Source organism: Solanum dulcamara, chromosome 7 (genome assembly GCF_947179165.1).
Source record: "Solanum dulcamara chromosome 7, daSolDulc1.2, whole genome shotgun sequence".
NCBI lineage: Eukaryota > Viridiplantae > Streptophyta > Magnoliopsida > Solanales > Solanaceae > Solanum > Solanum dulcamara.
This window is the reverse complement of record NC_077243.1, coordinates 13,304,372-13,319,107: the sequence shown is the minus strand read 5'-3', so window position 1 is coordinate 13,319,107 and position 14,736 is coordinate 13,304,372. Positions and strand designations below refer to the sequence as shown.

The 14,736-nt window shown below is 35.8% G+C and overlaps 2 protein-coding genes across 3 annotated transcripts; one reads left to right on the top strand and one right to left on the bottom strand.

Moving 5' to 3' along the window:
- Positions 1–2,531, top strand: LOC129896038 (uncharacterized). The gene is made up of 3 exons (XM_055971857.1): positions 1–722; positions 1,106–1,173; positions 2,195–2,531. The coding sequence occupies exons 1-3, from the start codon at positions 278–280 to the stop codon at positions 2,348–2,350; spliced, it is 669 nt and encodes a 222-aa protein (XP_055827832.1). The 5' UTR covers positions 1–277; the 3' UTR covers positions 2,351–2,531.
- Positions 2,532–2,977: 446 nt separating this feature from the next.
- LOC129896657 (uncharacterized) lies at positions 2,978–13,979 on the bottom strand. Of its 2 annotated transcripts, none has more exons than XM_055972591.1 (4): positions 13,742–13,979; positions 12,769–12,979; positions 3,438–8,182; positions 2,978–3,287 (listed from the first exon to the last, which is right to left on the bottom strand). In XM_055972591.1, the coding sequence occupies exons 1-3, from the start codon at positions 13,898–13,900 to the stop codon at positions 3,438–3,440; spliced, it is 5,115 nt and encodes a 1,704-aa protein (XP_055828566.1). In that variant the 5' UTR covers positions 13,901–13,979; the 3' UTR covers positions 2,978–3,287. The 2 variants fall into 2 exon arrangements, with proteins under 2 accessions (XP_055828566.1, XP_055828567.1); XM_055972592.1 differs by having other exon boundaries at positions 2,978–3,283.
- Positions 13,980–14,736: the final 757 nt, after the last annotated feature.

The following is a 14,736-nucleotide window of genomic DNA, read 5'->3' as shown; positions in this document are numbered from 1 at the left end:
CATTAATTATAGTAAGTTCCTACAAGGAGAGAAAAAATTTAGCCATATACAGTCAAAATCTCTTCTTTTAGGGCCATTCTTTTTCCCTTAACAATAATTAAAGAATGTGTTTATGAATCAACAAGTTTTCATTTCCACATCATGCAACAATTCCTTCAACAACTTGTTTGATCAATTAATTAGTAATCCTCATTCCGATCTTCATCAATCCTACTTGCTTAGGATTGAGGCATTAGTTATTGTTGCTTTCAACCCGTCTTACAAAAAATCTTGAAAAATGGGGAGTCAAATCTCTAAGGTAAATGCCAAGAGCAACAGGATCCCCCCAAACTTCCTTCGTCGACGATTACATGACATGAGGAAACGAAGGCGTTTTAGTAGGCCAACAAAACAAACTACACCTTCAAAGAAAGAATTGCTTTCGTATGTTATAGAAGAAGATGAGAATTTAGAAGGAAGCCTAGGAAAAAGGGAGCATGCACCTAAGGATCATATGAAAAGATTAGAAGCACATGATGATCAAGAAAGGGTGGCAAAATTGATAGAAGCAATTGTTCAAGAAGATGGAGGGGATCATGGAGATGTTGAAGATGAAGATGATAATAAAGATGATCAAAGGATGATAAAGCCTCATGCTGAGGAGGGACCTGGTTCACCAAGTTTTAGAGTATATTTCACAAATAACAATGTTGAAGACAAAAAGATTAATGAAGTAATTATTGGTATGTATTTACTTTAATCAATCACATCATCAAAAGATATTTAGAAACCATAGAATGTAATTATATAAAACTCTAGCTCAAATATATGCAAGTCCTTGTTGAAAAGCTTAAGAGACCCTCGTACTCTAGAGGTGAAGTTAGGCGTGAGCCAGAGTTCAATTGAATCCCCTTCATCGAAAAATTATAATGCCCTTAACACAAAGAAAAATTGTAATATAATGGCAAAGAGGTTTCAAAAATTTCTTTGGTCACCATAGATCTTAATTATTAGGTGTGACATTTAATCACCTGGTATATATTCCTGGTTCCGCCATTGTCTAGCCAACTCTAAATTTATTTCCTAATATAATTTTCCCCTCTAACCATTTAATTTGCAAATGCAGGTAACAAGGATGTCATTAAGAAAACAACACTAACAACCCTTATTGCTGCTACCATACCATCAATAGAGGTATATATGCATGTGATTCTTTAATTTGTGTCAAATATAAATGGCTTGGAATATTATATTCCTTGATATAAATGCCTGTTATTGAAAATTTATGCATCCTAGAGATGCCTGTTATTTCATCTTTTCCACTCTAAATAGGCAAATTGAGAATGTGTGCAGATAGGAAATGTTCCAACTTCCATAAGATTAGTGAATAATGGTTTTAGTTATTGTCAAGAAAACTTGGTAAGTTATTAAAAACAGTGATCAATGCAATAACTTTTTCCAATCTTCTGATGACAGAGATGTTGCAATTGTTAACTAGAAGCTGTAGTATTATCCAATTTATTCAGAATTAAAGAACGAGCCGTTGTGCAATGCATTAGACTGAACACACTATTTTGAATATGAAGCATAGATAACATGCCAAAACCTATGTTGCCCAAGCTCTCCAAAAATGTTGTCGCACTAGTGTTGGAACCAAAAATACACTATTTTTGGAGTATCTGACACGCACCCATCAATATTTTTGAAGAGTCCGACCAACATAGGTCAAAACTACTAAGCATTAAATATGAACTCATAATTCTAAAAGTATAACTAGTTCAGTGCTAAGAATCTTAAAGGTTGAACTTGTCAAATTTATTATCGATCCACCTGTCTAGAAAATGTAGAAAACTTCTAGTCACAAAGAACTTGGTTTTTCAAATATTGAATCGATACGAGTCTACATGATTATTGTCAATCCCAACTAGTTTGAAATTGCGGCACAAAATTGTTGTTGTATGCATGTGCCATAATCATAAACAAATATGCAGTCATTTGTTTACTTTTGAGCTTTACAACAGCAAAGATTTAACTCCCAATAAACAAACCCATAACAGGCATCTATAAAAATGCATAAAAAACAGATTTCGTTTAACACTAGAATAGCACAAATACTAGAGCAGCAAAACATAAACAGAACCGAGAATATCTGGCATATATAAAACCAAAAGAATGAATAACAGTAAAGTAAAACTTCTCTTACATTTTCATACAGGTGGTTCCTGTGGGCAACAAGGTGAAGAAAGACACGAAGAGGAAGAGTTTTAGATGTGCACTGTCAAGGAATTTGTTGAATGTTCGATCATGTTGCTCTGCAGCTCACTCCAGACCCAACCACACCCATCTTCTACCTGGAAAAGCACCTGCTTGATCAGGCACAACATTTGCTTCATTGTCTTTTTGGAAAATTAAACCCATCACCCTTTGTTTGCTATGTCTATTGGATGTAAACCATAGTTTAGCAAATTAAATAGTAGGTCCACTGTAATGAAAAACTAAGACATTAATATTATGAAATTGTAGAGACTTAAGAGATTGTATATACCTCTTAATTCCAGAATGTTTTTTTCCTTGTTCTGATCATTTGTATCATTTCACACAAATAACATTTGACATAGGACTAGACATGAATTTGAAAAGTGAGAGTAAACGAGTAGCAAAACCAAAAGACAAGGCAGCGAAGTTTAGAAGATGAAATATTATGTTCTTTTCCCCTACTGGAAAATAAGCAGAATACAAACAGAACTAATTAACAGCAGATTTCAATCTCGAATGGGATTAAACTAAATGATTCATGGAATCAACAAGCCACATAAAATAAACATCATAGAATGTGTAGATCCATTGTTGTGATGGAGAAATCTCAAACTTCTTTTCTACCAGATTTTCAGAAAATTTCTTCATGGGTGGGGAAGCCAAAAGAGAATTGACAAATGGCTCATCTATACACGCATGAGTGCACGCACAGACTACATTATGGTAGGATAAACATGCGAACTAAAGAGAATAATTTTAATTACTATAGAACTGGAAGAAGATGCAAACAGCCAATCTTAAAAGACATGAATTGAGGAATAAGCTTTTCAGCAATTGTATCTCTCAAAGTGCAAATTTAGTGAATTACACATAGAACCTTAGAGCAGCAAAATAAAAAACAAAGGGCATTAACAACTAGCAAGGACAAATAACAAAAGATCAATCTTCGTGCAAGAGAGCTCTTGCCAGACCAGAAATCCCATTTGACATCAACAGAGGGCCTCACACAACCAAAAAGTTCCTCCACACCATTTACATCCATGTCACCCTGCCTGCACAAACAGACGATTAGAGGATAGTTAACCCTAGGATGCTATATCAACCAGAGAAAATATCAACTAGATGATCAAGTTTTAACAAAAACATTCTAAAAGACATAAGTCGGTAGATAATGGGGATGGAAGATTTTAATACTCAAATACCTATTCAGAAGTGGAGGCAGAGGAGAGAAATTCTTCATCCTCCAAAAATATCTGCAGATTCTTTGTTTTCATCAAGAACTCAACAGCTGCTTCGTCAAATTCAAGGATGAATCCCAACTTGATCAATTCAGCCAGTTGAGGCACATAATCCTCTTTCTCCCTTAGAATTCCCTCGGCAACTACTTCAGAGAAATATGTAGCATACTCGAGCTTGCATTTGTAACCACCTGATTTGTCCAGCTTCTGTGTAAAGATCTTTGAGCTTTCTCTGTCCCAGCACATCATTCGGCTCACTTTCACATTTATGATTTCTCCAGAAGACAGTGACAAACTGCAATCCATGGTTATTGGTTCTAATGTCGCAAAAATACTAACATCCATGAGGCATTTGAGAGCTTCATGTCTCTTATGCACTTCCATTTGAACTAAAGGATCAGCAAGGAAGCCAAGAATTAACTTAAACAAACCCCTCCCAATGAAGGTTTCTTTTGGCTGCACCTGCTCAAGTCCATCACAATTAACAGAAGACAAGCCTTTCTTTAGAACAGATTCTGACAAATTACAAACACCAATTTTGCTGTAAATTTCAAGCAGCTCCTGTCGAGGCAAAGATGGCAAACTTGGCTGTGGATACCAAACGAACAAGTGACGAGAAGAAGACTTTTCAAATAAATCCTTCAGATAGAGATCATCACCAATAAAAACATCACGTTTGTCAAGCATCAAAATTTCCTTTTTCAAGCCTGAACCTGCAGGAAGTTTTGACAAGTTTTCAGAAAGAAATTTCTCAGTTCGTGGGCTCCAGTGCTTCACAATGAACTCCCAGAAAGTTTGACACTCTGATTGCGACAAACTGCGGTCAGCATTTTCCCATGAATTCCAAAGCTTGTGAAAATCATCTAGAGAAGGATTACTTTTGACACCAAACTTGGAGAAAAAACTGAGCAATTCCTTGTCGTAGTGCTTCTCTAGAACATGCAGCTGCAGGCCAAAGAAACCACTTTTGTCATGCAGAACACAATCATCACAATTTACCCACTCTCCATCATTATCACCATTTGGAATCCATATGTTTCTAGGATCTTCTTTAGCTGGTTCCCAGTTGAACTTACTCAAGTACTTATAGATCCGAGTGATAGTAATGCTGCTGGAATGGCAATCAAGATAATCAGCAAGCAAAGAGCATCCATCTTCAACTTCAACTACAACACCAAGAGACTTGAGCTCTTTTTTATACGACACTATGCTGGAGCCATAAAAATTTTCATCGATGAAAGGACCATCTTCAGGCAGTAAGATAAGATTCCACTGAGGACCAAATAAAAAACACTTATCTGGAGACCTGTAACCAGCATTGGTCTTCAACCATTTTCTAGCAAGCTTTGACCGCAAATTAGCAATCAAATCATCATTATGCTCCATCTCCAATTTCTGCAAGCACTCTAACAATGAGATTGCCACTGGAACAGTAATGACGCTAGGGTCATCAGGAAATCGTAGGCTTGCAGGCACAAACTTTGCCCCACTAGCAAAAGTCACCGTAACTCCCAAACTCTTAAGTTCATCCTTGTACCCATGAATGCTCCTTCCATACCGAGCCTCACTATCATCAATAAAAGGCAACATAGAGATTGAAGAGACAGCTTCCCAAGCTGAATCAAAGAGTATGCATTCTTTAGGTACTTTATCACCAATTCGAGTCCGCAACCACTTGCCCTCTTGAATGCAGCTCTTAAGATCTGCAGGAAATTTAAAGCTGGTTGTCTTCAACTTTCTGTAACATGCAAGAAGTGAATGAACACTATCTTTGTTCAAGGAACCCTTAGATGTCTGCTGCCTAAACACAGAAACAAAAGCTTGAGTTGCTTCTTCAAAAGTAACCACCACCCCTAATTTCTGCAACTCGCTTTTATAAGACAAGATATTGCTTCCATAGAAATTTTTATCAACAAGAGGAAAACTGCAAAACACCTGCAGCAGGCAGCCCCACACAGGATCGAGCAAAAAACACTCAGCCGGAGATTTGCACCCCATGTTTATGGTCTTCATACATTTGCTATCCTTGAGTGCCCTACACATATTGTCTGAAGATCTCAGATTGCGAATACACTTCAGTATCAAAAGCATAGCATCAGAACTCACGCAACCTAAGAGTGTTGGAGATCTCAGGTTGTCAACAACAAGCTGGTAATTTTGATTAAAACCAAACACCACTCCAAGCAGCTTCAGTTCTGTTTTAAAGGAAAAAATACCATCCCCATAGTGCTTATGATCAATAAATGGGATGTCACTGATCTGTGAGGCAGCATTCCACTCATTGTCCAAGAAAACAGACTCTTGTGGGCTCATATCACCTTGAGTAGTCCGCAACCACCGTTTATCATTAATGCTATTGATGAATGTATCTGGGGGAAGATATTTCTCCCTCAGATACTTGATAAAATTGAGTATTGACATCACATGGCCTTTGGTTAAAGTAGAATAAGTTGCCAGAGACATAAAATGTTCTCCAATGTATTCACATGCCTCTTTAAATTCAAACATGACACCTGTTGTGCTTAACTCCTCCTTGTACTGATTTAGTTCACTCCCATAAAACCCCTGATCAACTAATGGAATATCTACAAGAACTGATCCATTTTGCAGCAGATGTCCCCATGATGAAGCATGGAAGAATGATTTTGATGGAGGCCTGTAGCCAGGGCTACCACTCAATGATACCTTCAGCCAGCTTCCCCCCCTTATGCAGGTCAAGAATCTTATTGGCAAGGAAACCCTGTTCAATTTCATCTTTCGAATCCACTCTAACAGCAGCAATGCATTTTCCTTGGTTAACGGAGAAGACATACTAGAAATCGCTGCATCAGGAGGGGGTAGATCTGGAATGTCCATAGCTGCAACATTATTCTTGAGAAATCGCAGAAGCTCTTTCTTGCTGCTACAAACTCCAGCATAGATGCCAGAATGCAAATAATCTTCTCCGAGCTCAACATAGCCTTCGTGTCTCCACGGGTTTGAACCAATCAACTGCACCCATTTGCTTCCATTTGCAGGCACCAATACCCCTTTCCTCTGTCTGGTAACATGTCCATAGTTATCAACGAGCGGCAGTTTATCGCATAAAGCAGCAACTTCATCTTTAGATAAATAACTCCTTGTGAGGGACTGATGTAAGAAGTGGGTAAAAGCCACAGCAATCTTTCTATCATCACTGAGTGAGTTAAGAAGCAGAAGACCATAGTCATGAACATTCACAGATCTCACCTTGACCTCATCTTTAAGCCAATCCAAGACTATCTGGCTTTTAGAATGACTCTTGACTGCTTCTTGTGTTGATTTGGCAAAGAAAAGATGATTGGCAAAACGAAATTCTGAGTTCCAGTTGATCAGCCAAGAGATGTGACCAGATTCACGAGATAAAAGCAAAGAATGATTGCCATTCAATGCCTCGTATATGCTACACAAAACTACATCGTCATCAAAATCAATGTATTTCAAAAGTTGTATGTTCATCATCTCAGTTGTCTTGAAAGAAGACAGCCATTTCTCAGCAACAAATGCTAAAAGTTCTAAGTAAACATCATCTGAGACTCCCAAAACAAAATTGGAACTCTGAATGCACTTTGCATACCATCCATTGTCAACTTGTTTCACTTCCAGAAAGTTCAAAATGTGGCTGTACATTTCATTATCAAAAGCTGAGTTTACAATGAATCTTCCATGGGATGATATGTTATGCAATACAACCCCCTGCTTCCTTGCCTTGTTCAGCAGTTTCCAGAAAGCAGGAAAAAGCCTACCAACGTCATTGGGTTTCTGAAAGAACTGTTGTTTCACGTATGACTCACATGGAATGATACTTTCATCCAGCAGTTTTCTTTTAATGGAGTCTCTCACGCCATTAAGAATTGGATATTGAGATACATTCACTGGCAAAAAGCCAAACATATGAGTCAGAGTAGAATCGGGAGCACTTTCACCAGATCTCACAAGTGATGTGAAAGCACTGACAAAAGCAGAAGGAACGCAGTCAAGAATGCCCTGGTTCCATATGTCATCCAGAAGGATTGTCTCTCTTGACGATGCCAGAAGAAAGTCGGCCTGAATTATGAAAGGGAAGTTTGTGGCCATCTCCGTGGGAAGAAAAGCATAAATCCCAGGAGAGCTTGTTCCCCTGTTGAGGCGCTCTCCATTGGGAAAAGCTAAAGTTATTACCCACTCATCAACTTCCATTCTTCTATCCACTCTATGCTCCCGCTTGACAGGAAACTTCTGTTTCCACATGTAATAACTGCATTCCCCCAGACCAGATTTTTCATCAGCTGAGAGATGAAGCAGGTAGGATTCAGCATCAATGTTTTTCTTCTTAACAAAATCAGTTTCACTAGAAATGGAAATGGCACTGACTGTATTAAGCCTGGGATCCTCATTGTCTTCCCTGACTGAGAGCTTCTTTATCTTTGAAAGAAAGAGAAGAACTTCAGGATGAATGCTGGAAAGCTTCTGCTTAACAGGTTTCACCTTGTCAGGTTTCAGTGGAAGCACTAAAGTTGTGGCTGGAAGGGTAGCAGAAGATCCATAGACTTGTCTTATAACTGAAAGAGTTGGGTTTGCTTCTACCCACTCAGGTACAATATAGCCTACATTACAGTGCTGGCAAGGTTCCTCACTGAATCGTATTTGATACCCATTGCTGAAGATGTAAGGCCGAGCAGTGATGAGAAACACACTCTTGAAGCCAATGCCTGAGAGAAAAACGCATCAAGTTATTTTAGAAACAAATTACAAATTCGGATAAGGTATATGCATATTAAATTAAGTTAGAAAAACTTGTAAAGATCAGTCAAATCCTGAATGCATTTCGTTACCAGAACTCATCAAGAAACTAGAAAAAGATCAAGTTTATAATTAAAAGATAATATAATAAGAAATGAAGAAGCACCATAAGAAGGACAGGCAGGTATAAATACATGATCAAGACCAGGTGTTATTGAAGTCAAAGTAAATATGTTTTGCACTGGTCTCTGAAGTGAAAAAATTGTATGCAGTTTTACTACACTAAAGTGCAACTACCCAAGGAAATCAAGTTTGCAAGGACTCTTTTGTGTGCCCTTCTCCCAATATTTAATGTCAGATTATAAAAATGGGAAACTAACATAAAAGCTAACCTGCTATCTCATTGTTGTAATGTAAACTTAAAATATACTCCCTCCGTTAACTTTTACTTGTCGTATTTGGACTAGGCACACCCATTAAGAAAAAAATAATTGACATGACTATTTTACCAAAGATAAAAAATGGAAAAAAATAATTGTTTTTTCTGGATATGTTAATAGTGACAAGTAAAAAATGAAAATCTATTTTTGAAATAGTGGACAAGTAAAAGTGAACAGAGGGAGTAACAAATATAAACAAATCATTTTGGCAACAAAAAGAAGGATGATGAGGTCAAAATGGAAACACACCTAATCCCTCTATAGAAGCTATCACTGATCCAATAATTAGAAAAATACTAATGAGATATCATTGTTCACACTAGTAACTCTTCTTTAGTATAAAGTTAAAGGAAAAGAAAATATAACACACTTCATTTTGATGAAAGCAAGGTTTTCCTTTATGTGCTTACAAAAACGTTACTTTTCAAACAGACCTTATTCAGTTGGTTATTCTGATTTACACTATCAAAGCAGTATCTGTCCCAACATGGATATATCAATAGCAAAAGCACTTGTAAAATAATACAGAAAGCAAACAATCCCTCAAAAAATGTTTTATGGTCTCAAGCTCGAGATATTGGGGACCCATTAACTAAAACCTCAATTCAAACAAGTAGGGGTCAGATATATGAATCAATCTATACTTGTTCTACTTTGTCCAATATTGTTAAATGTGTCTTCTAAGCAAATTAGGAAGTCTAAAACCATAGATTCTCAAACCTATGGAAAACATAAAGGAGAAAATAATTTATGATGACTATGAATTACTTTCTCTATTCGTATCGGCTAACTTAAAGCTTAATGAACAATAGAAGCAGTAGCAACACTTTAACATTTTCACTGTAGGGGGGTGTTTGGAGAGGATTTGAAATCAATGATTTGAAGTTGAAGTTTCTCTTGGACGTGCAATTTAGATTTCTTAAGTTGTATTTTTTTTCTCATGAACATGAAATCCCAACAAGTTGTGAAATATGTCAAAATCTCTCCATTTCTTACACAACCTTATCAAATGTGCAAACCATAGTTCATAAACAAGACATCGAAATATCCCAAGGCGCCGAAATCGCATATCTAACATGTTCCTTTATAAATAAATGTTTGTGATTACAAACTTTCTAATACACATAATTTAATAAAAATCCACTAGTCAACATTAGTAGTAACTAGTTATTCCTTAATATAATCATTTCATATGGTGAGCATGAGACCTTTTTTGTAAAATTTAAAATGATAGGTTTTCTTTTACAAAATATAAACTTATGGATCAAGTATTACATTTTTAAAAATTTGAAATCCCAAATCTTATTTATTTATTTTTTGTAGAGAACTTGCGATTTAAAATCATGGTCTCAGATCACATCTCCAAATGATAATGTGAAATCATGATCCGAAATCACATCCATGAGAACATAAGTCTAGCTCAAGAAATTATTCATGAGATCAAAAAGCCTAACACAGAGAGTAAAATGTGGTTATCAAGCTCGATATGACCTAAGCCTATGACAAGATTTCTTGGTCCTTTATTTACATGGTGCTTAGGAGAATGGGATTTAGTGAACTTATTATCGACGTGATTTAGAGGATTATAGCCAACAATTGGCACTCTATTACTATTAATGGGGTACCATTCTATAAGGGGCCTAAAGCAAAGTAACTCAATTTCTCTAACATTATTCATCATTGGTGTAGAATTTCTTTCAAGAAAGATGAATAACCTTAATGCTAGTGCATTATTCAATGGTTCTTATATGGAGAAGAAGAGGCCTCAAATGAACAACCTCAATTTTGTTGATGATATTTATCATCTTCGCCTCTTACAGGATGGAAACTCTTCATGTTATCATGATTCATGGACTCTTTGTCTACTTACGAAGAGAAGTCTCAGAACAGAAAATCAACAAGAATCATATACTTTTGTCCGCTGTGTATTGGAAAGAGAAGAATAATATACTTTTCCAAAATTGTTTCTAAAGTGTCTAGAAGAATTGGGGGGTGGAAAAATAAGATGCTTAGCCAAGATAGAAGAGCAACTCTCATCAAACATGTTCTTCATGCTATGACCATTCACTTACTATTATATCTCTTCTTAAAACGAATCAAGAAGTAAATTGAAAGAATGACAACAGACTTCTTTGTGGGGTTTACTAATGATAAGGAAAAGTATCATTAGGCATCAAGATACTCTGTGTGCTCCCTATCATGAGGGCAGACAAGGATTCAGAAAGATAGAAGACATTTGCAAAGCTATAGAATACAAACAATAGTGGACCTTAAGAACAAAAAAGTCTATGATGTGATTTCATAAAGATCAAATATTGCCAAAAATCTAATCTTATTTCTAGGAAGAAAGAATCTAGGCATTCTCAACCTAGGGAGCCTCTTATTAATTCCGGCACTTCTTTATTCTGTTGCGATATTTGGCTTGGGTCTGAAGCCCTTGCTTCTTTCACTCACTATGTTAATGATATTTATAGAGCGGCTCCTTCCTAGAAGATTCCTTCAATATTGTCCATTCAAATATACCACCATATGTCTTCAGACTCTGCCTGTCTGTCATTTGGAAACCTAACACTGATGGAAACTTCTCTGGTGCTAGTGCTTGGAATATTATTAGAAAAGGGCATACTATCATCAACAGACTTACTTGGAAGGAAAACATCCCTTTCAATTGCTTTTTTCTTCACTAGAATGCTCTTAGGGGAAAGCTCTCTACTGGTGACAATCTGCCATTTGGAAACCTAACACTGATGGAAACTTCTCTGGTGCTACTGCTTGGAATATTATTAGAAAAGGGCATACTATCATCAACAGACTTACTTGGAAGGAAAACATCCCTTTCAATTGCTTTTTTCTTCACTAGAAAGCTCTTAGGGGCAAGCTCTCTACTGGTGACAATCTGCCATTTGGAAACCTAACACTGATGGAAACTTCTCTGGTGCTAGTGCTTGGAATATTATTAGAAAAGGGCATACTATCATCAACAGACTTACTTGGAAGGAAAACATCCCTTTCAATTGCTTTTTTCTTCACTAGAAAGCTCTTAGGGGCAAGCTCTCTACTGGTGACAATCTGCCATTTGGAAACCTAACACTGATGGAAACTTCTCTGGTGCTAGTGCTTGGAATATTATTAGAAAAGGGCATACTATCATCAACAGACTTACTTGGAAGGAAAACATCCCTTTCAATTGCTTTTTTCTTCACTAGAAAGCTCTTAGGGGCAAGCTCTCTACTGGTGACAAGATTATTAGGTTTAGTCACCATTCACTCTCTAAAAGTGTATGTTACATTGTCCCTAGAACTGAAACTGTTGATAATCTATTTGCCTCTAGAAATCTGGCAAAAATAGTATGGACCATTTTCTCCAACTTCATGGGATTTCCTTACCAAACTAAACCTCTCAACACATACTTATGCAGTGGTGGATGCTGGCTACGAAAAATGATGCTACTAAAAATGTCACATAAATATTAATAAAAATATATTTAAATTGTAAATTAAAAAGAAAGTACTTAAGTTTTAAACTTGATGGATATTATTATGTTAAATTTAAAGGTTATTTTGATCTTTCGCCAATGTTCACTACGTGAAGATAATTCAATTGGAAGCTATAATTCTTGATCTTTCAATACATAAAGACAATGGCATATGATTTATACAATGGAATTTTTTTTTCCTCAAAAATTTAGAGGATAAAGCTTCTTATTCCTACAAAAATAAAAAATGGACCCAAATCTTAAGCCAAAATAGAAGAAACACAACCCGTTTATCTATTCGGACAATGTGGCATGAGGAACTTCCAAATCAGGATCCGCCCCCTCCGGAGCTAGGGATAGAACTAGTAGAAGATAGGTTTTTATTTCTCTTTTTAGTCATTGCCGACCGGTTTACACCTTGAATAAGGAATCGACTTGTTTGCATCATAGGATGAGAGGTCAATTACTCAAGTTTATGTGCCCCTCTTTATTTCATTTATGTTTAAGGCTCAGCCACTCACCGCCACGAGGCGTGAAGGGGGGAAAACGTCTACTAATTAAACTGTATAAGCTAGTATATGAAGAGTCCCAGGAAATATTTATGAAGAACGAGTAAGCGAATTGGGCGCAGATCAAGTACCTTTTTCGCCGATGTATCCACGCTTGCGATTGCCCTTCTTGGTGGAACGGCCGACGCTGCATATGGACTCGATGTTCTTGCGGGAGAATCCTTTCTCATTATTGAAGATCAAAAGCGTCGACTGAGCTCCGGTCTCCGTTATATCTTTCGAAGTTACCACGAATTCCAGCGACGGATCCACCCCTTTCTCGTACTCGTTATCCTCCGCATTCTGCAGTTACAAATATCATTACTATTACCAGGAATGTTTGTATTGTTTACCTTCAATTATAAAAAAACCATACTTTATGTTTTCATTAAATTACTTTTTATTTGTCCCTGTAGTATAAATGAAGTGTATATTTTATGTTAAATTGAACATAAAAGTGGAAAATATTTTCAATATAGTATAAAAAAACACTTCTTAAAAAATTAATCTAATCGAAAATCGAGTGGAACAAAAAAGGAATGTTTTTTTTACAAATATATCATCACTCTACGTGGCTTGTCTCTCTCAAACATTGCTGGCCTTTTGTCAAAATTACAACAGGCACATAAAATACTTTATATTAACTACTACTAGGACTACTTTTACAACCAAACAAAAAATTTAAACAAAATGATTACTTTTAAATAAATCCATTTTCTACGAAATGTAAATTATTTAAACATTAATACCTAAAAATATAACCAAACTACAAAGCATTATATGTAGATCATACCCACATCCCGTAGAGTTGTTATACTAGTAACTAGTAACACAAATGAAACACAGAAAAATAATGATTCCGTCGTTAGGGCTTATCCCCTTCGATAAAAAACTATATTATTTATATATAATTAAAATATTTTTTTTTATGTATATATAGCAGATATCAAACACCCTTTGACTAGTTCATATATCTATAATTTCTGGCTCCGCCACTAATCCTAACGGTATATTATTGATAAATAAGTTTGGCGGAAGGAAGGAATGCATGAATTAGAGATGGACCTGGATGAGTTCCATGAGGAAGTGAACATCCTTAGCATAAAGCTCAGCAGATAGATTCTTGACAGCCTGATGAAGATCCTCTGTAAGTGGATTTGCTTCACCTCCAATGGAAAACTTGCTTCTCCTTATTTCTTGTATGTGCTCTTTTGGCGTACCCATTATCGATGATCACCAATATACTCAATATGATTGTGCTTATAGCAGACAAGTTGTAGTAATACAATGAGAGGAATATATAGAGTTATAGAGACAGTAGAATATATAGAGTTATAGAGACAGTAGAATATGGAAACTGTTGAAAATCCACTCCATGAAGAAACCTAGTAGACTTCTGCCATTGACGAGGTGGGCCCTAATTAGTATTTAATTTTTGTATTGATTTTTAATTTTTGTCCAAACAATCCAACTTATGTCTAGTGGTGCATAAAATTTTGAAGGGCGTGAGGGCTAATTTGTAGATATTATAATGCGAAAATATAAATTTATGTCCGGCAAAAAAAAATGTTATTCAATTTTTTCAGGACAAGACTTAAAGATCATCACAAAATCAAAGCGAAAGTGTAAATGACTTGATAAAATTAGCTCATAAAAATATAATCCTTTCATCTGACTTAAATTTGGACTTGAAAATTGAACTGATATATAGCTCAAATTAATCTTTAAATTTTTTTTGTTAAAATATTTTCTTATTTAATATGTATAGTCATAATAAATAAAAATTATTTTATTAAGTACAAAAATATAAAAAATAAATAAATAATTAAAACTTAATAAAAATTGAAATGGTATGTTATGATGGCTTACGAATTTTCTAATTGGTTCTTTTACTTAGATCATGACGGACCGAGTTACTAAACTTTAGCAACTTTTCTTCTCTTTATTAATATGTAAATGAATTTGATTGGGAGTTCAAAAAGGTAAAAGCTAATTACCTTGTTTTTTTTTGTTCAAGTTTCTTTAACCTTTTCGCCAAGTTCAAGTGAGAGGAGTTCTTT

Excerpts from the sequence above, each read along its gene's own strand:
- LOC129896657 (XM_055972591.1), bottom strand. The coding sequence starts at position 13,900 with ATGGGTACGCCAAAAGAGCACATACAAGAAATAAGGAGAAGCAAGTTT. Across the intron at positions 12,980-13,741 it reads TCCTCATGGAACTCATCCAG|AATGCGGAGGATAACGAGTA; the intron begins GTCCATCTCTAA and ends TTGTAACTGCAG. Across the intron at positions 8,183-12,768 it reads TGGATACATCGGCGAAAAAG|GCATTGGCTTCAAGAGTGTG; the intron begins GTACTTGATCTG and ends TTTTTCTCTCAG.
- LOC129896038 (XM_055971857.1), top strand. The coding sequence starts at position 278 with ATGGGGAGTCAAATCTCTAAGGTAAATGCCAAGAGCAACAGGATCCCC. Across the intron at positions 723-1,105 it reads GATTAATGAAGTAATTATTG|GTAACAAGGATGTCATTAAG; the intron begins GTATGTATTTAC and ends TTGCAAATGCAG. Across the intron at positions 1,174-2,194 it reads CTACCATACCATCAATAGAG|GTGGTTCCTGTGGGCAACAA; the intron begins GTATATATGCAT and ends ATTTTCATACAG.